This window comes from Pleurodeles waltl, chromosome 8, assembly GCF_031143425.1.
Source record: "Pleurodeles waltl isolate 20211129_DDA chromosome 8, aPleWal1.hap1.20221129, whole genome shotgun sequence".
Taxonomy (NCBI): domain Eukaryota; kingdom Metazoa; phylum Chordata; class Amphibia; order Caudata; family Salamandridae; genus Pleurodeles; species Pleurodeles waltl.
This window is the reverse complement of record NC_090447.1, coordinates 1,143,087,529-1,143,108,407: the sequence shown is the minus strand read 5'-3', so window position 1 is coordinate 1,143,108,407 and position 20,879 is coordinate 1,143,087,529. Positions and strand designations below refer to the sequence as shown.

General features: G+C 43.2%; 2 protein-coding genes across 7 annotated transcripts in view; one reads left to right on the top strand and one right to left on the bottom strand.

The window, feature by feature from the left end:
- CAB39L (calcium binding protein 39 like) overlaps nt 1-20,879 on the bottom strand; it is an 803,103-nt gene that overhangs the window by 485,399 nt on the left and 296,825 nt on the right. For all 6 annotated transcript variants that reach the window (XM_069205367.1, XM_069205368.1, XM_069205370.1 and 3 more), the window contains one exon: nt 10,990-11,126. In XM_069205367.1, coding sequence (XP_069061468.1) covers nt 10,990-11,100 — 111 coding nt within the window. In that variant the 5' untranslated portion in view covers nt 11,101-11,126. The remainder of the gene's footprint in view (nt 1-10,989; nt 11,127-20,879) is intronic.
- LOC138249583 (uncharacterized) overlaps nt 17,723-20,879 on the top strand; it is a 42,199-nt gene continuing 39,042 nt past the window's right edge. Inside the window, exons 1-4 of the mRNA XM_069203526.1 lie at nt 17,723-18,432; nt 18,525-18,623; nt 18,771-18,899; nt 19,024-19,413. Of these exons, the coding sequence (XP_069059627.1) occupies nt 18,414-18,432; nt 18,525-18,623; nt 18,771-18,899; nt 19,024-19,413 (637 nt within the window). The 5' untranslated portion in view covers nt 17,723-18,413. The remainder of the gene's footprint in view (nt 18,433-18,524; nt 18,624-18,770; nt 18,900-19,023; nt 19,414-20,879) is intronic.

Sequence of the window (20,879 nt, the reverse complement as noted above, 5' to 3'; positions counted from 1 at the left end):
CTCAGACCCTCAAAGCAATCCGCGGATGCGGATATTATTGCGTCGCCCCCATTTTCAATGTCCTTGAAGCTTGGAGCTCAATATGTTGTTCCTCCAGGATTGCAATTTGTCACCACAGCATCTCTTGATCTTCTGATCTTGCGTGGGCAGTACGTTCTAAGTCATCAGTCCACTCGCGTATGTTGGTGACATCCCTATTGATATCTTTGATGCAAGTTTTTAGCTTTGTTTTGAGGGAATCTGTGCAGATTTTCTGAAGAAATGGAGGTATGCGTGCCAGTTCGGGGTCACCTCCAATATGTAGTTAGCAGGCAGGATTGCGTGGGTGTCTTCCCCGCCAGGCCACACAACAGACCCCCAGACACCTATCCTGCCACAACCGGCACTACAACAAGGAGAGCACCCCAGGTACGGTTCCTAAAAGTGATTGGGGTCGAAGTTGCGGCCTCTGCCACAAAGGAGGTGTTCGGTGGCAGATGCTCTCAGACAGGGGAGGTTGGAGGGATCATGCAAGGTGGACAGTCAAGCAGTGCTTAGGGGGGTAATGTTGAGGAGCAGAGGGTAGATGCCCAGTGGAATGAGGACTTGAAGCTGCCGGTGGGCTTCCAGTCACAACCCCTCACTGGGCTACCAACTAGGTACAGGCGATACAATCTTCCAAGCAGAAAGTGTCCTCCTCGTCGCACTCAGCCCATCAAGAGATCTCCACAGGAGGGGCAGGAAGGCAAAAGCAAGGTGTCTGTGCTAGCCCCATCGGGTGTTTGGTGGTGGCGTACTCCCTGGGGCCCCTACTGTGGTGCCCCCGGGTTTTCAGTCAATGCAGGGCCCACAAGAAAGGGTGGGAAGGGTGTGCTCCAGTCGGAAGCCCCAATGTCCGAGCAGGGGGAGAAGAGCAGGCTGAGACAAAGGCAGCGGATTCTAACGAGCACACCCAGGCCCCCTGACGTGTTGATGGGCACTGTGCTGCCTTCTACGGGGGTTCTGAGCCTGGTTCTCCAAACATGGCATCTCTTCAATCATGGGCTGGTGACACAGCTCTTTCATAGTGCTCAAGGAAGCTCTGCAAGCAGGGGGGTATGCCAGCTTTGTAAATGCGTTCCCCCGGGCGCACAGCCAGGCTGGGTGATGGCTCCAAGTCTCCCTGTGGACAGCAGCAGTGTTGTAGTGCTCACCCCAGGTTCCTGTAGTTTCAGTCGGCGGGGCCTCTCACCAAGCTAGGCGCTGCCAGAAGGACGATCAGCAAGCCTCAGGGCCCTCACCTGGGTCAGCAATGATCAGACGGGCTCACCCTGATGTGGGAGCCCTGCCAGCGTTTGTTCTGGCACTCTCCTGCAGGGCCCGCCCTGGCATCATCTAGTGTGGCTCCATCGCGTTACCCCAGCGCATCTTACTCCACACCGATGGACTGCTTAGAGACAGGGGAGTGCGGCAATCCTGACAAGCAGGTGCAGTGAAGGTACAGAGGTCCTGCCCGGGCCCACACCGCAGGGCTGGACAGGTGAGGGAGCACCGAACTCAGTGGTCGGTACTCGCTGCTGGGCCCCAGATCGATCAGGCGACTGCGGCGGTGTAGGCGCACCGCTCAATATGGCAGAGGTACCAGCCCTGATCAGTCCTCGTGGCCTCTTGCAAGCAGCCAGCCTCAGCCCAATGATCGCAGCAATCGTCGCTTACCAGGGAGGAGGTTGGTGCAGGAAGCCTACCCCATTATTTTCTTTGCCACAGGCCGGTCCCTGTGATTCAGATCGCGGTGGAAGCAGAATAGGAGCCCAGAGAGATGTAGAAGCGTATCTTACTCCATCACGTGTTAAGCCATGCCACCCAAGAGTTTGTTTTTAAAAAATAAATAACTTTGGAAAAGTTGGATGGCCAGCCATTATGTCTGATGGAGCAGGCCATTTAATTTTTTCTACATTGACATGAACTTCCATCATTGTAGTTCCTATCAATGTATAGAGATGTTCGCCAGGCTGGTGGACATCTCTAAATTTGGTGGGCAAAGTAAAGACAGTAAAGTCCTCCACCATCCTGTCTGCCTTTACACTGTCTGCTAAATCCCAAATCAGGCATTCTGTCCAGAGTGGCACAGTGGGTCAAAATCAATGGTTTGAAATATGTACCCCAAGGGATTGCCAGTGATTAGACTATTTCAAAGCATTTGTTCCATTACCTTTTGGATGTTTGATTGATAATAGTATGCCTGGAAACCTGAGACTAGCTCAGCTTTGCAAGCCTACTACTGCAATGTTTGTGAATTCTGAAAAATAGTTAATTTGCATCCATTCAAGGAGTACTTCTATGGGCATAGATTTGCTACTTCATTGATAAAGTGATCACTAAGGGTCATTTTTACAAAGAAGTGGCACAATGTAGCGCAGCAATCAAAGTTGCTGTGTTGAATTACCTTAAGCGGGCGAATCAATTCCATCTCTTCAAATAAATGAGATCAGTTCTGTTCTCTTCATGCACTGGTGCACTTTGGGATGCTTAGCACCAATGCAGGCACATTTGCACCACTGTTCAAGGGTGTCTGCTTTATGGTCAGGATAATGTTTGTGCAGGAAGGAGTACCTCCCAGCACAAAAACTATCTTTGGAGGTTTTTTTCTCTTTGTATGTGTGTTGCAGAACAAAGCATACATGCAAAGTGGAAATAAAGAGGAGAACTAAAGATATTTCTGCGTGTTACGCCAGCCTCAGGCAGACACACCATTTCTGTGCAAACCCATATCTACAACTCTTTGTTTATAAGGGTTTGTGTCAAAATCCATGGGTGGATGCACGGGAACAACCAAGCACAGCTTTGCATTATATTTTTCTAACAAAGCCACATAAATCAACATTTGCCTGACTTTGTAAATACCAAAAACGGATTTTGCATCAGGGCTGCGTCAAAACAATTTGGCAAAATCTGTGTAAATCGGAGCCTAAATATATTTAAGTTCCTGAAACAAAAAATGAACAAGTTAAAACCTCTTAGTGAAATCAGGATGACAGGAAAAACCGACACCGACACAGCAGAACCTACTCAGGCTCTCCAGACCCAATTAACAAACAAATAATGTATTTATTTGGGGGCTGTTGCACCCCAAACACTGCGCCTGAGATCACACAGCATCATTTCTTCAGACCACAACAATGCACTTAACTGTTGTATGCCAATTTACGCTGAAACACATTGTGCTTGGAGATTCTTCACGCCTGTACATGTGATGGTCACAGGGCAAGACTATGCCATTGTTTTGCTACACTTGTTTGACTGATTCTTTTAGGATTTGTTTTAACGTACATTGCCATTCCCCTGTTGTGTAACAATCCTTAGCATTAGATAAGTCCCCCCCCTCCAATCTTTGCTAAGTGCACACCTCATTAAAATCTTTATGGACTGGTTTTACAGTTTTTTTCAGGGCTTCAGATTATTGGAAGCAAAATGTAGTTGAGCCCACTGAAAGAGCAAAAGGAATTGACGTGGCTCACCCTGTCCATCAGTTTTCTTCATAAAAGTATATTTTTCGTCCTTTTGATGCATACATTATTTCTCTTATGGGTGAGGTTACAACAGCTTGCTAGTGCTGACGTGCTGTGACTGCAATCCAGCAATCGGTTGATCTGTGATCCAACTGTCCTGGTCAGAGGTTCGAAAGAGTGACCCACATGTGTTAATGTAAAGATAAATCCTGCTTTAAGTTTATTGCCACATAATGCTCCATTCACCAGCAGATCTCTCACTACTGTTCTCTTCTTCACGTTACATTCTTTTCCTACCTCACAACTTCTTGATGATGTATTACTTTGCATTTAACAAGGATATGGATAGCACTGAGTCCTCATAATCAAGGCTGTTATTCTGAACCGAGTCTGAGTTGAGGGTACAATAGATTATTTACCCTTGTCATGACAAATCTCAACTATTACAGGAACCAAAGTGCGTGGGCCAGGGGCTAGTTGGCTGGGGACGAATAAAAAATCTTCCTTTTCTCTCATAAGTTAGAAAGACTGTGTGGCACTTGGCACATATATGAGGAACAGAAATGATCTAAAAACAGGTGCATACCTAAACGATGGCTATTGTCTCTCACCTTGCATCAGAAGAATATACTGTGCAAATCTCTTGCAAATCTATGGTACACAAGCAGCCACTTTATTCCAGAGTCCGCTCTATGTCTTGCCAGACTGGCATCCATAACCACTTCCGCTTGAGAATTAAATGAGTCAATGAAAATCTTGGACAAGGACACTTGGACTTGTCCTTTTATGGAGCAAAAATATAGTAAGAGTACACCACCTGCAAATGGGAGACAGATGTTCCTGATTTTGGAAACCACTTAAAGATGAGGGTCTGAACCTGATGCATCTTTTTGCAGTTATTTCCACTGACTGAAATGCAAGTTGAATCTCAACGAATTGTAGCTATAAACTGGCTTTGTGTTTAGAGTGCACACTTGTCACTGGTGGTCCTCTCCTATCTAATACATTAGAAAATCATTCGCTAGTTTACTAGAATACTTTGCTCAAAGAGAGGAAGGAAAAATGAATAATTTGATTTTCAGCGACTGAAGGACATAAGATACCCAACTGTTTAATCCATCTATCTAAAGGCATACAGAGTATTGAAGTGATGAACTGAACCAAAAATCCTGTCAAGACTGTGAGGTAATACCTATAGTATGAGAGACTACAGCTACAGCTGTTCAGATAGAGTGAATGATACAACGTTCCCCTTCATCCAAATGTGCATACGCCACATAGCCTGGAATTTCTTACATCATGTCTCCCGCTCCCAGGCCATTGTGTAAACATGCACAAAATTATGTAGCATTTCTAGTCCTCAGACGTAGAGAAGCTGTAGAAAAAAGTAACTATCATTATACCCAGGTTACAGTCTCCTTTCTGTTCCGGTGTGGGAATAAAGTAGCTAGATTGCACGGTTTCAATATTTGTTACTTGCAGTGAACATCAAGACCTCTTGTAATATGCTAAGAAATACATCACTATAGCAAGATTTTATCCTACATGTCATTTCTTGCAGGAGAGTATGTGGCATCAATGTGTAGTAAAACTTCTTCTTAGATTAGATCCTTCTTGTTACTTATCCTGGTTTTAAGTAATGTCTTACAAAGTTAAGGCAAGTAATTATAACAATGCACTTTTATGGGCTGATGGGGGACACCTGTACTGTAGCTGTGTGGCGAGAGGGATATCTCTAAATTAAAAACTGTAAGGAACCTTTTAGCTAGATGGTACAAGATTGTAACAATGCAAAGTGCTCCATGTCCGATTGTTTATTGCACTTTGCTGAAGCAATAAGTGAGGCTATTTGTCTGTAAACTATTACACATAGCACTGTAAGAACGAACATCTATGGCCTATTTTTCAATCTAAGCATGTGTATACAGTCTATTATCCTTAAGCTCATGTATGGGGTATAAAGGATTGGTTCCGATTTAATAAGTTAATATAATGAAGTGTATAAGTGCATTGTTGGATATATATGCCTGCAGTTCTCTACCGCAATGAATGGCTCTGGGCACCCTAATTACTCTTGAGTACTCAGTATCACATTTTGTACTGGCCTAAGAATTTCATGTACTGTAAGGCACAAGCACTTTATGCACCTCTGCACTTTATACAAGTTTTTTTTTTTACTGTAATGAGAAAAGAGGCACTATTACGTGAAAAGTACTGTGGTATATAGCACCTAACGTTTTACATTTTGTAATTCTCTTTTGTACCCAATATATTTTTCACCTGAGCTCTCTTGGGTTTTTTATATATGAATTTAATTGCTATGTCCTATTATTGACTGTGATGAATGTGCTCAATTAAAAAAATGGCTGGCACTGTCATAAAGTACCAATTGGATTAATGATAACAGGTTGTATATGCTATATGGCAATAACGAAAAATGGCTGGTATAAAACTGACATAATGAATTCCATCTATGAAATGTGCATGATGCGTTTATAGTGCGTGATGGGAGCTATGATATCCTCACTGGGATAATGGAAACATGCTACGATATGCTTAACGGGCATAATTGTAGCTGACAAACAAGTAAGAAGATTGACGCTACCATTGTTCGAAAAAAATTGCTAGGTACATTTGCTAAATGGTAGCGGGATATACTGTGCTAAATTAAATAATTAAAATGGACTGTAGTTTGCAACTGGGGGATCCTGGAAACTAGCTATAATGCGCTAAATGGGTACAATGGATATTGTTTGAGTTTATTGATATAAGGGACAAGGGCTTTCATCTGCTCTCTGTGCACAGTGACAACTAGCAGATACGTGATAACTGGTTATAAGGGAAACTGACCTACTTGCTAGACATAATTGAAACTGATCATGATGTGCTAAATTGGCATTATGAAAAATAGGCAAGGATGTGTTTAGGAGATAGAGGTTATTCCTCTACTGACTAAACACGCACAGTGCAGTCCTAGGGCAATGAATGTTCAAAACTAAAATTTGGAAGGTAGACAGTTGTGAGTGTACATTTAAGATGTCATGGTTGAAAAACCCTCCTCTTACACCCTACTGTCTACATAAACATTGTCACTCATCGATCATATTTATCAGACTGGCATTTAGCAATGCTCTTCCTGACCTCTGGAATTCAAGCGTGTTTTATAGCAGCCTATTTTCTACTGCTGTGCTTGGACTAATTTAGCAAAACAAACCCTAAAAGATGCTCGCAGTGTAAACAATGCTAGTTGCCCATGGAGAATCTCTTGCTCAACGTTGTACAAAACTCTGCAAAACTCTGCAAATCTACCTTGGGAGAATACGAGTTGAGATCTGAAACAGTTATGTGGACTGCATATCACCATACGCGGATTGCCCAGTCAATAACTACGGATAGGTGGCGAGAGAGTGGTTGTGAAACGTTACCAGCTCTTTACCCAAATGAGAGATTTCGGACCATCAAGGAAGCACGTGAGGCAATATGCCAAGATTTTGGCTATGGGCAGAGAAACACTACTAACCTTTCCAGAAGCGCTTTCTCTCACGCAGACGATGGAGGCATTATTGGCATTGTCTGCATGAAGGAAACTGATAACTAATTTAAATAGAATGCTTTACAAAGACAGACCCATGGCACAGTTAAAAGTAGAGGAAAGATGGCAGGAACTTGTGGTTGAACCATTTACGGACAAAGACTGGAATAGAGTTAATCTGCAAGGAAAAAAGTGTTAACATGCTTGCTTTAAACTCTTTCTGTTCAACTATGTCCACTTGACGTATAAGAGCCCACAAAAAACTACCCCAAATCTACCCACAGCACTCATCCATAAGCCCTAGATGTCTTGGGGAGGAGGCAAATTTCCCCTGCATGAAATTAAGTTGCCCTGGGATACAGAGTTTTTGGTTAGAAGTGGTGGGTAAATTAAGCATGTCTACGGGTAGGAATGTACAACAATGAAGCAATGTTTGTTGGGCCTAATCGTTAAAGAGAAAAAAAATAACTTAGCAGAAAATGTATACTACTGGGCTTCGTCCTTACTAAGAGAAGGATAGCTATTAAATGGATACGTAGTAGCCTGCCATCTATTGAAGGGTGGCTTAAGGATATGGTGGAGTGGACTAGTACAGAGGAAATCTATATGAAAAAGGTATGACAAGATGAACGATTAGTCAAGGCCCTAATGGTTTGGGCAACTACGATCCATATGTAGATTACTCAACCAGGCATCAGTCCCCAATGAACATGAGGAATAGGGCATTGCTCATATTTAAGTGCAAACAAAAGTACTTGTGAAACAGATTTTCCAGCTGCCTGAGAATTTCGAAGAAACTACAGGAACGGAGGCGAGGGCTTCACCTGGCTTAGCCTACAAGTAATATTTAAAATGTGTATTGAATGGGAGCCACTTTCTCAGAGCTCACAGGACGGGTGGGAGACTGTAAGATATCAAAAAGTGACAAGTTCTGAATAGTTAGTTGAACAAGTTAGAAATCTTAGGTTGATTACGCGTTATAATGCCTGAAGCAAAACGTTTTCGACCTGTTGACGAGCAAATTTAATAGCGAATGTGATCACTATATACAATAAGTGCCAACTGTACTATATATTTGTATTAACATGTAATAAAAAACAAACAAAAAAAGATGTGAAACAGTTACTGAACCAAGAAGCCTGAAAAGGTGATGGATATACAAGTAGGTACAGGGGAAATTCAGAAACATCCCTAGACTGTAGCAGGCAAGGAAGTTAACCTGAAACTGCAGAGGGTTAAACATGTGATGTACAGCTTGCTGCAGACGTCAGCTGACAAAGTCTAATTTGGTAATGCAACACCTGTTGCAATATAGGAGGCAACCCTAGGTGACATCAAACATTCAAAGAGCATAGGTTGAGTATTTGCTAGGTGTTGACTAGACAGTGCTCTTGCTGTCTCTTTGAGAAATATTTATACTTTGTGGACTTACGGCATACCCATTAACCTTTTATTCTTTCCTTCTATTGTACTTTAAAAATCCTTCCTTGCTACTGGTGAATCCTTCTTCTTTGTCCCTCGTTGTGTTTTGTTTCCTCCCACAGAACATTACCCAAGTACTGTATCTTTACGCTTTGGTTCTTATGGTTCGTTTTGAGGGACTATTTTTTATTTTGTTTCCTGATCAGGGTACGGTTTGTCTGTCTTTGGTGGATGAGTGTGCTTGCTCCTAGCGCTGTTTCTATGGGCATTCAAAAACCGAGTTCAAATGTCAGAGTCGCTCCCAGCTCAGTCTCTGTTCTGTTTTCTTTCTGTTCGGTCTGCTCTGTCTTCTGCTGCCCTATATCTGACCATGTGCTCGCTGTCTTTGGCCTGCACAGTCGCTCTTGTGATTCTGCACCATATTATTCAGATTATTGTTGGGATGTTCACTTGAATAAAGTACAACATGCTCTGAATTCAGCTTTAGCATGAAGAGGATTCCCCTCCTGTTGGTTGCTTTGTCCTAATACACCAGCTGGTGGAAATACTTTAATTGCATTTCCTGTGATCCCATGCATTACCTAATAAGTCTCCCTCATCTACTGTCACTCTCCTGCACACCAATCAACAATAAATGTAATAAAACATGTGTAAAAATCGCACCCCCCTGTTTTCATCTGATGACTTTAATCCGCTCTCAGAGGAAAGCCCCTACGCAGCTTTTTACTGAATGATCCAACCGCGAGCACAGATCTCTATTATTACACTTCACGCTCCTACTCTTTACATATATCCATTTCACCTTACAAAACTCCAAGTTATCCTCAGTACGGTGCTTATTTTTCACATATTAATCTTTTTTTTGGTTTTGCTTTCAGCAGCTCACTCAGAGAAACACCTTACTGAATTACTCCTGTAAGGCAGAGTTAGTTTAGTTGTTACACAAGGAAGTACTGCACAGGTTTCCACAGAATGAGGAAGGTCTGCAAGCAGGGCGGGTGGCATTCATAGGAACCATAGGTGCCCAGGCACTCAATAAAGCGAGCAGGGGGGTTAAGAGGAAAAGAGATTCTGAAACCAATAAATAAACTTGCAATGACTCAAGAATCTAAAAAAAGCCTCCCCTTAAAACATGTATATCGGCTAGTCCTTTAATGCATACTTTACATTTGCAGAACTGCTGAATGTTTTTGGTGAATATGATAGACAAGTGAAACAAGTTAAAGGCATGATATCAAAGCAGCAGTCAACATTGCCTACTGACACATGTTTCAAATTCTTAGGCAGCAGATGTCTCCCTCAACATGCGCATAAATAACATTTGTGAAAAAGAAAGTGGGAGATTTGGAAACAAACAAAACAGTCAGGAGAAAGTATTTTTCCCATTGACTTCTATTGAACGAGAGGCAATGAATCGCCTGAATCTGGTCTATTGGCATGTATGTGAGAGAGTATTTCCAGTTTGCAAAGCAACCTGAAGGAATGGGGTGGTTATAGTGCACATGGCAGACGCCAACATATCAAAAACTCATAGAAAAATGCAGCACACTTTTATTTGTTGTTGTTTCACTCTGGGGGATAGCTGCAGGTTTCACCTTCTTTCATCTTGTGTTACAGAAGACCAGATACTATCTCCTGTTTGATTTCTTAAATGTGGTTGCATGCTTCAGCCAGCCTGAGCCACCCACCCACTGCCCCCAATGCATGGTTCAGTTCCTCTTTCCGCTCTGGAAGAGTAGGTAGTTTTTAATCCCACAATCACAGCACCCCCGCCCCCAGTTCTGACCCCCAACATACTGCTGCATGCTGTTTTTTTCATCTCTGTAATTAGGCACTCCCATTGCCGAGACCAATTGGCTATGCCTATGCTTGTTACTATATTACAACCATTAGATAGTCATCATCCCTGCGGTCTCTTGTTCCTATCTTAATCAATATGCAATACTACCTATGTAATGGGGGAATGTTATCCTACTACTGTAGTATCCAGCATGGGGAGGAGTTATGTTGGAGTTTTGTAGCCAAGATTACCAAAATGTACATGTAACAAGCATACAACCTCACAGATTATGGGCAGGGTAAAAGATCTCTATTGTCTGTGGAACATTAATGACTATGATATGCCTTGTTGCTATGTTCTCATTAAATGCATGTAGGCCAATAAAAATTGTTTAAAAAAATCTATATACAATACATTATAAACAACCAAAACCTTTCACAGCATTGCGGTTTATAAAAGAAGGTGTTAGTGTTACAACTAACTACTTGTGAATTGCAACTACAAATCTTAGTAACACTGACCTGTGTAACAAAAAGAATAATTTAAAAATGACCATTCAACGTTTCTTACCTAAATAAAGAAAACACCATCTATGAACTACAACTGTAAAATGACACATTTATTTAATAGGGAAGCTCACTCTTGCTTATTCCTAACAAGGTATTTTAATCATTTACGCAAAATGCTGGCCACAGCGTTATAGATTCTGATGCACAGCATATATTTAATTTCGTATTTTCACCACCTGATTGAGACATTATCTTAACGGGTTACAATGAAGTCCATACCTTTTCAGTCTTTTTATCGTTCTTTTCCAGTATTGCCAAGTTCTCTTTTAAGGTTTTTACAATTTCCACTGGATTTTTGTGTGATTTACTAAACAACGGCATTTTTTTCATCCTGTTCGGTACTTCTTCCTATTTGTCTGTAATATTAAAAAAAGAAGAAAAGGGTAAATTACAGACTGCACGTTATGAATCATGACAGCTAAAACAATGTGGTCTTCAAATGCTCAAAGGCGAATGGAAAAATTACTTAACAACAGAAACTCTGGGGCAGTGGTTTCCAACCTTTTGACTTCTGTGGACCCCAACTTTATCATTACTGGTACCCGGGGACCCCCACTGAATCATTATTGGAATCCGGGGAGCCCCCACTGAGTCATTACTGAAAGCTGGGGATCTAATCTGTTAATATTATTTAATTTTCTAAGCTGTCGCGGACCCCCTGAGGAGGATTCGGCGACCTCCAGGGTCCCCGAACCACAGGTTGGGAACCACTCCTCTAGGGCATGAAATCTGACAAAAGCACCCCATTCAAACTATCAACAAATAGGAAAATTAGCATTTTCAACCAGGGCCATAGCCAACAATGTATGCTTAGGGATGCATGGCCCATCATTAATGATGGCTTGATGGAAGAGTCTTCTAACTTTAGTAAATTTGGATAACATATAAATCCATATGTAAAGGATACTTTGGGATTCTCCTTCTAGGAAATGGGGTATAGTGCACAGACAGTAACACTGATCAAAACTGGATAAGATTAAAAGATAACTTTGTAGTTGCAACGGGGGTCTCTCCTCGAAGAAAGGCAGAGCCGGATTGGGAACCCAAAGCTGCCCTGGCAAAGTTTTGCAAGACCAGGCCCCGTATGGTGAATAGCGAGCAAGTGCAGCATGTGAGCCGGACTACTACAAGTGGTGCATTCTACAACAGATTTTTCTTCACATATTTCCATTTGTATTAGCTTCTAAAGCATAGTAAATGATGACCTTACAGTGCGCCAGGATACACCAATCTTTGTTGGGGCTCCTCATTGATTTTCTCACTAGCATCCTCCGACAGTGTCTGTCATCGTATAGTTCCTCTCTCTCATGTACTTCATTTGTTTTATAGCGTGTCTCATACCAGTGTAGGGTTTCGAAGCACTTTACATCACACACACTTACAGAGACAACAAATCATATGTGTGTAAATCAGTGTAGAGAACATGTTACATAGGACAAAGGGGACTGCACGGTATAGGATTCACATGACATTCATCCTGGTAGGCCTTTTTTAAGAGTGCTTGGTCTGGAGATGTACAAACTCAGGACTTTGAGCATAACGTAGAGGTCAGATTTGACTTTACTAATAAGAATTAATTTCTACCTAAACAAACCCTTTTTAGGAATGAAATGAAATGAAATTAAATTATGTATTTATAAAGTGCACTGTCACTTAAAACAGAGCATCTTGGCACGCTTTCAGATACCTGACCGATTTACTAAACCTAAAGGGGAAAAGAACATTAACATTTCAAGACAAGGATGAAACCAAAACTAAAATCATTCAGTCATCCGTTTACACAACTCATCAGGTAAGGAAAAAAGCCAGGTTTTCAGACAGTTTTTAAAAGCAGATTCGATCTCTATAAATATCAGTGATCTGGAAAGCTATTACAAGCTTTAGACCCCAACAAAGCAAAACATTTCACTCCTCTTGTTTAAAGCCTGAAAGAAGAGATAGATAACAATTTTGAATTAGAGGATATCGACGTCCTTTGGGTGGTATGATGCACAAATTGATCAGAAAAGTACTTGGGGCTTTTAAGGTAAAATATTCTGAAAACCAAGGTTACAGTTTTAAAAAGGATGCACTTGTAGACAGGAAGCCAGTGCAATTTGTTGAGTCCCTGAGAGACCGAACAGTTCCGGGGAAGCTCAAGTACAAGTCTAACTGCAGCATTTTGGTCCATTTGAAGCTTGTGCAACGATTGTTTAGTAATCTCAAGGTATAGGCTATTGTAGTAATCCAGCCTTGAGATGAGTTCAGGGTCACTGTTTTCCTTGCTGTCAAAGGAAGAAATTCAAAGAATTTTGTAATGACTTAATTTGGGAACAACAAGTACCCAACACGTATAAAACCTTAGAGCAGAAGTGGATGGAACAGTCATATTTTACTCCTGCGGAGATATCTTGGTTAATTAACATTCAGACCCTAATTCTGTGTTACTTTTAGTGTTTATGATACTTGTAAAAGAGCAGATTCTGTATAGAGCCCAGGCCTAAGGTATGATTGATAGAGATGAAGAATGCTGGAATTTTCAAGAAAGACCATACATTTTTCATGGACTAATTTTTCCAATATTTTAGTAGGGACAGGGAGAAGGGAGATAAGCCCGAAATTAGAAAAAACACGGGGTCTGCTGTTGGCTTTTTCAACTACAGTTTGACCACTGCCATCTTCCATGTCTCAGGCACCAACGCCAAGAGCAGCATTAAGAATGCCATTAACCACAGGATTAACAACCTCAATAGCATTCCTAAAGACAGCAAAGGGACATGAGTAGTAGGAAGGGATACCTTTAATCACCATATTAAAAGTGACAGTTGTCCCGCCCCGGAAATGACGTCATATCCGGTGGCTGGGACTTCCGGTGTCCCAGAAAGCCCTCCCCGGAAGTGACGTGCATGGGGGTGTCACGTGGTTTGTGAACACGTGGTGTCATGTGTTAGCCCTGTGTCTGGGTCCTAGCCCCTGGGTTTTGGCCTATGAGTTGTGTAAAAAAAAAAAAAGTATGACTTAGTGCTGTGCAAGTGGTTTCAGAGCCTGAGTGGGACAGGTCTGGACATGTCAGACATTCATGCCCAAGTGCCAGTTAGGGGGCCTCTGCACAGGGCTGCAAAGTGGGCGGTCTGGTCAAACCTCCACACTGTTGGCTAATCCAAAAAATAAATAAAGTGGGAATGGTCAAATGCTGCTTATGTTAGAGCCAGCCTATCAATGTAGAGAGGTAAATCTAAAACAGAGGTGGGCCTGCATTCTTTCATGGGTTCCCAGATGGTTTAAATTAGAAAACTGACCCTGTAATTAAAAGTTTGAAACACCCCAGAGGTTGTTGTGGCATGGCTAATCTAAAACAGAGACATGTCTGCATTCTTTCAGGGGTTCCCAGAACCGGCCCAGTAATTAAAAGTTTGAAACACCACAGAGGTTGAGGGGCATGGCTGATCTAAAACAGAGATGGGCCTACATTCTTTCCAGGGGTGACAGAGGTGGGGTTAAATTAGAAACTGACACGGTAATTAAAAGTTTGAAACACAACAGAGGTTGAGGGGCATGGCTGATTTAAAACAGAGATGGGCCTACATTCTTTCAGGGGTTCCCAGAACTGACACGGTAATTAAAAGTTTGAAACACAACAGAGGTTGAGGGGCATGGCTGATTTAAAACAGAGATGGGCCTACATTCTTTCAGGGGTTCCCAGAACTGACCCTGTAATTAAAAGTTTGAAACACAACAGAGGTTGTTGTGGCATGGCTAATCTAAAACAGAGATGGGCCTACATTCTTTCAGGGGTTCCCAGAACTGCCCCTGTAATTAAAAGATTGAAACACAACAGAGGTTGTTGTGGCATGGCTAATCTAAAACAGAGATGGGCTTACATTCTTTCCAGGGGTGACAGAGGTGGGGTTAAATTAGAAAACAGACATAGTAATTAAAAGTTGAAACACAACAAAGGCCAAATATTGCTAACCTATAACAGATGCCTATTTCCAGGTCCCACCAATCACAGAGCCCAGGCATAATTACCACTGTGATCCTAGTATAAGAACCCCCCAACTTCACAGGCCTCTTTTTTTCTGAACTACATACTGACATTTGTGGCAAGCAGGGACGCATCAGGACATAATGGCTGGAAACATGAAGGGCAGAGCTCAGACTGGTGATGCTGAACATCTTCTACTTAAGGTCTGTAACAGTGTGATGTGTGTATGTGTTTTACTAAAGTTTTACAATGACATTAGCACCAATCTGTTTAACTATACATAGAGATGTAAAATGCCTGCTTTTAAAAAATAAATAAAAAATAAAAAATGTAAAAGCTGCTATTAGTGTATTTTTGAGATACTGTAATTACTTTGTGGGGTGATTTTGTTTAAATGGTACTAGTAGGGTCTTGTGCTATGTATTTGTCTGTATTTTTATGGGGGTGCAATTATTTTGGGGATTGTATTGGTACTGCTTAACTTGTACCTGCTGGTTCTGGACCTGTGTATGGACATGTATTTTTGAAAATCTGCACTCATTTTGTGGGATGGTGTTCTTTTAATGTGTACTTGCTGATTCTGGGGCTGTGTATCTGTCGGTATTTTTTAAAGTCTGCACTTGTTTTGTGGGGCTAGGGGTTGTTTAATTGGTACTTGTGGGTTAATGTGCAATGTATAGGCATGTATTTCAGGGCGAGTGCACTTACGATGTGGGGTGTATTTGGACTGCTTAATATGTACATATTGGTTCTGGGACTATGTAGGGGCCTGTATTTTTGTGGGGTTGCACTTATTTTGATGGCAGTTTGGTGGGCTTATTGTGTACGTCATGGTTCAGGGGGTTGTGTAGCTAAGGGTATTAGTGGTGGGGCTGTATTTAATTTGTACAGGAAATGTTATGGGGCTCTTTATGTATTTTTTTATGTGTATTTTATGGTATGGGCCAGTATTATATGGCCGCAATAGTGTGTTTAAGTGGTGAGCTTTTGGGGGTGGCCTAGTTGTTAATTTTAGAGCTCAGCGCAATGAGTTCCGGGGTGCAGAGCTCTAAAATTAATAACTACGCTCCAAGGGGTCAACCATAGCTCTGGGGTGCCCAGGTTATGAACTTTTGCGGCGTGGCTCTCAAGAGACCGCGTGGCCTTTTGAGAGCAGCGCCAAAATGTTCATAGCAAGGGCCCCCCAGAGCCGGCCTGAGCTCTGGGGCCCTTGTGATTAACTTAGCAAAACTGGTCTCAGAGGCCACTAGGTCTCTGAAAGCTGTTTTGTTAAGTTAATCACTAGGTTCCCAGAGCCATACTGCGCTCTGGGGCTCGAGTAATTAACACAGCAAAACTGCTCCCAGAGACCTGCAGGTCTCTGAAAGCAGCTTTGCTAGGTTAATAACTCGTGGTTCCCAGAGCCGGTCTGTGCTCTGGGGACCGGTGTTATTAACCTAGCACAACTGCTTTCAGAGACCTGCTGGTCTCTGAAAGCAGCTGTGCTAGGCTAATAACGCAGGTCCCCAAACCCGTCCTGGGCTCTGGGGACCGGCGTTATTAACTTAGCAAAACTGGTCCCGGAGACCTGCAGGTCTCTGAGAGCAGCTTTGTTAAGTTAATAACGCGGGTCCCCAAAGCCGTCCTGGGCTTTGGGGACCGGCGTTATTAACTTAACAAAGCGGCTCCCAGACCGGCGTTATTAACTTAGCAAAACTGGTCCCGGAGACCTGCAGGTCTCTGAGAGCAGCTTTGTTAAGTTAATAACGCGGGTCCCCAAAGCCGTCCTGGGCTCTGGGGACCGGCGTTATTAACTTAACAAAACGGCTCCTAGAGACCTGCAGGTCTCTGAGAGCCGCCTTGTTAAGTTAATAACGCCGGTCCCCAAAGCCGTCCTGGGCTCTGGGGACACGCGTTATTAACTTAACAAAACGGCTCCCAGAGACCTGCAGGTCTCTGAGAGCCGCTTTGTTAAGTTAATAACGCCGGTCCCCAAAACCGTCCTGGGCTCTGGGGACCCGCGTTATTAACTTAACAAAGCGGCTCCCAGAGACCTGCAGGTCTCTGGGAGCCGCTTTGTTAAGTTAATAACGCGGGTCCCCAAAGCCGTCCTGGGCTCTGGGGACCCGCGTTATTAACTTAACAAAACGGCTCCCAGAGACCTGCAGGTCTCCGGGATCCGCTTTGTTAAGTTAATAGCGCGTGTCTCCAGAGGCTGTAAAAGCCCGGAGACAGCGTTATCAAGTTAGGAGATCTCTTCTCGGAGGTCGCGCTGCCTCCGTGAAGAGATCTCCTAACTTGATAACGAGGTCTCCGAGCGTTTACAGCCTCGGAGACCTCTGCCGGCAGTTTTTTTTTTTTTAAATGGGCTTATTAACAACGCGGCTCTCAGAAGCCGCTGGGGAACACCCCAGCGGCTTCTGAGAGCCGCGTTGAAAGTTTAATTAGAGAGAATGCCGTGCGTGTTTCAGCGCGGTATTCTCTCTAATTAAACCATCCGATCGGATCCCCAAGACCTCGTGGGTTTCCCATGGTCTCGGGGATCCGATCGCTTGCCGCCAGAGTGCGGCATTTGTTTGTTTTAAAAAAAAAAAAAAAAAAAAAATAGTAATGGCACGAGGCCGGGTCTGTGGGCCCTGACCTCGCGCGCTAGGGCCGTAGGGCCCATACAAATATATAAAAAAAAAAGAAATAAAAATGAATAGCGTTTTGGGGGCCTTGGGCTTGGGGCCCCCAAGGCCCCTTAGGGCAGCATTTAAAAAAAAAAATACAAATACAAATATGAGGTCCCTGAGCACAGGGCTCAGAGACCCCCAGGCCATCATGTGACAGCCTTTAAAAAAAAAAAAAATATATATATATATTTATTTATTTATATATATATATATATATATATATCTGTGTGTGTTTGTGTGGCAAGTGTGGACAGGGGTTTAGGGGCCTACAAGGTCGTTTTTTTTAAAAGCATATAAATAAAAAAAAAAATTGAATTAAATTAAAATAATAATGATTAAAAAATAACTATCCCTGCTAAAAGCTTTTCAGACCCCTCAAGTACCACAGCCCACTCACCTTAGTTCAGGATGGCTTTGGATCTGATTTTGTTGCCTTGAAAAAACCCAGGACCTCACACATGCTGCATCCACATCCGGCCATTTTCTTTTTCTTTTAAAACAAAGACTGTGTGGTGTTGGAATTGGCTCAGCTAGGAGTTTAGACTGAGCTCCGCCCCCACACATGGTTCACAGCCTTGTTCAGCTAAGGTGAAAACCAGGCCTGGATCCTAGGATCCACTTTCCAGTCTATGTCTTATAGAGACAGTCCTAGAGGTAGTATTATGCAAGAGCGCCACCATGTGGAATTTGTTTATTAAACCTTGTATAGTTTTTGAGAAAAGTTTTACAGTTGTCAATATGTATTTATACTTACAGAACATAGGGATTCAACAATTTGAATCTTGATAGATACATTTTTTTATTTTTTTTATTTTTTTTTTTTTTTATTTATAATTTTTTTTTTTTTTATTTATTATAATTTTTTTAAATTTTTTTTTACATTTTTTTTTTTTTTCTTTTTGTCCTACCCTTGTTGTGCTTTTATGAAGGGTTCGGACGTAGAAGATGAATTGTGGTATGTTTAAAGGTAAATCTGTCTCTCTTGTACACAGGACTGTCAAGAGTCTGGGGAACCCCCTGTGCAAATGGAGACCGTGCAGCAAGGTGAGTTACAGGACCTTGGTCGTTCTGAACGACGTTGTCAGGAATGTTATTTTTTTATTTTACTTCTAATGGGCACCCATGTGTTTGCATAGGTTATGATGCAGAACTCAGGTGCGCGATTGCCTCTCTCCAACAAATCCTCCATGTTCAAGAGGGGTCAAGCACCTTGTCACAGGATAACGTTTCTGCAGGTATATATTAGGGGTCTTTTTGTACCCCCATTGAAAACCTAACAGGGTCTAACAATCAGACCTATATTTGGTCATCTCAGTGAGTTCGTATAGTCTATGTATTATATTGTATGTGTTACATTATTTTTTTATGTTTTTTATCCCGAGGGGCTCCTATGGATGAAGCGAGCCGGGATATGGATGGAAAGCTTAAAAAGCAGCCCCGCAAAAGGAAGTCCCCTGGTTCTAAGGACGGCCCGCCCATTAAGAAGGGACCCTCAAGCCGGAAAAACCATGGTGAGTTTAAGAAAATGTAGAGTTTGGTGTATACAGTGCAGCGTGTGTCTAAACGTCTTTCCGACCCATAGGTATAGCCGCTCTAACTAGCCCTAATCTATATTTTGCTATCTTTACGTCCTAGAATCATCACACCAGAGCTCCGGAGACGCCTGCCCTCAGCCTAAGCCGCGGATGTCATCTTTAAAGGTCTACACTGGGACTGTTCAAAACCCCACAAAGTCATCGGTACTCGTGAGCCAACCCGAGCACCGAGACCCGCCCTGCAACATCTCCACATCCGTCGCTCCTGGACCAGGTACAACTCATAACGACACCACATCATCCATCATAAAGGGAATACCTAGTACAGCGGGCACTTCTGCAACAACTATCCAGGGTTTGGGGTGTGACCATCCGGACATTATCGTTCTTACAACGCCAAGCGCCCAAATGATTGCACCTTGTGAAGCCTCTGGAGGGTCCCCAAAACAGTGCAGCAACCCTAAAATAAATCGGCTGTCCTTAAAGAATCGTAGGAAGAAGTTCCAGAACCCTGAGCAACAATCTGGGCCTCTAGACCTGTCTTTTAAAAAATTTGTTGAGGTACAACCGGCTCCCCCTAGGGTCCAGAGTTCTAATACCGGCGTGCCTGGCCTCGACCTAACCTCTCCAGGGTGTACAACTATCCCCGCTGTGTTATGTGACCCCTCCATGGAAAATGATCACCCTGCAGAGGATCCCTACTCCCACTGTATAGAGCTTCTTAAGGCTCTAGCTGGTACTACCCAAAGTTCTGAAGCCCCGGCATCCCCATGTCTGATGTCCCCCGATACACCCCCGGGGGCATACGACCCCACCAGTCCTGCGCCAAGTGCCCGTGCGCAATGGTCTTCACCATCATCATCAATATACCCCGACAGCAGTATAGGGTGTAGCGGAACGCAAAATCAGAGTTTTGGAACACCCTCGAGCGATGATCAGGGCTCTCAAACTCCTGGATGTTCACACTGGAATCCTGTTTTTACGTCCCGCTCTGATCCCTCAGCCGTGATTGGGGGTGATAACAACGGCCGCTGTCCTATAACTGGGGATGCTCAGGGAGTTGGCAATCACCCCTCTAGTGTCACAAGTACTGGCCTTGAAACAAACCTTTCAAGCCGGGCTAGAGTTCTAGACAACTACGTTAAAGAAATCCATCATTCGTTCAGACAGTTAAAATGCCAACTCCATCTAAAAACTTTAAAACTATGTAAGAACGACGGTAATAGAGGGGCATCCAGAGCTAGCATAAAGGCTTTAAAACAGCTGATGGCTCGGTGTAGAAACACAATGGCCCAAACTTGCGCTTCAACAATTGTGGCCATGGGTAACATCCCGTCATGACTAGGTGAGCGTACATACCCGGGGAATGTTAGAACTACATTTACCAGTACAGGGGGCCATAGGTCTAAATATGAAAAGAAGCCCCAGCACCTGCTTAGTAGAGCTCTAAGAGTTTTACGAGCGCTCAATAGTCAGAGGTCATGTCAACCCCCAAGCCCTGCACCCATAAGACCTCAAAATATAGAGTTAGGAGGTGCTGCTGGTCTTTACAGGCCGTCTGGGGGTGGCGGTCCGAGCCGTCTCAGCCTTAAGCAGTCTGGAGGAGCCCCGTCCGAAGTCGGTGTAGTGTCAGTGTCACCATTTGTAAACAAGCCAGACATTGTTCAGATCGGCGGGGGTCGTTTACCAAAAACCAGATGGGCCCATAAGAAGCCAGAGTGGCTTGGTAACTCTAGAAAACGCAAGCTGGTAATAAAAAAGTTAAAGAAAGCCAGACTCTGCGTTACCAGAAGGTCTAAAAACACACCTACATCTAACCACACCCCTGGGAGCTCTCCAACAACCAGTAATTCTCAAACTGAGGCTTCAGAACCAGTTTTTATGGAAAGTGTGAGACGGTATAGTCGTGTTGTAGAGCGGTTTAACGCTACAGAACACTATGAGGAGTTTAGGTTC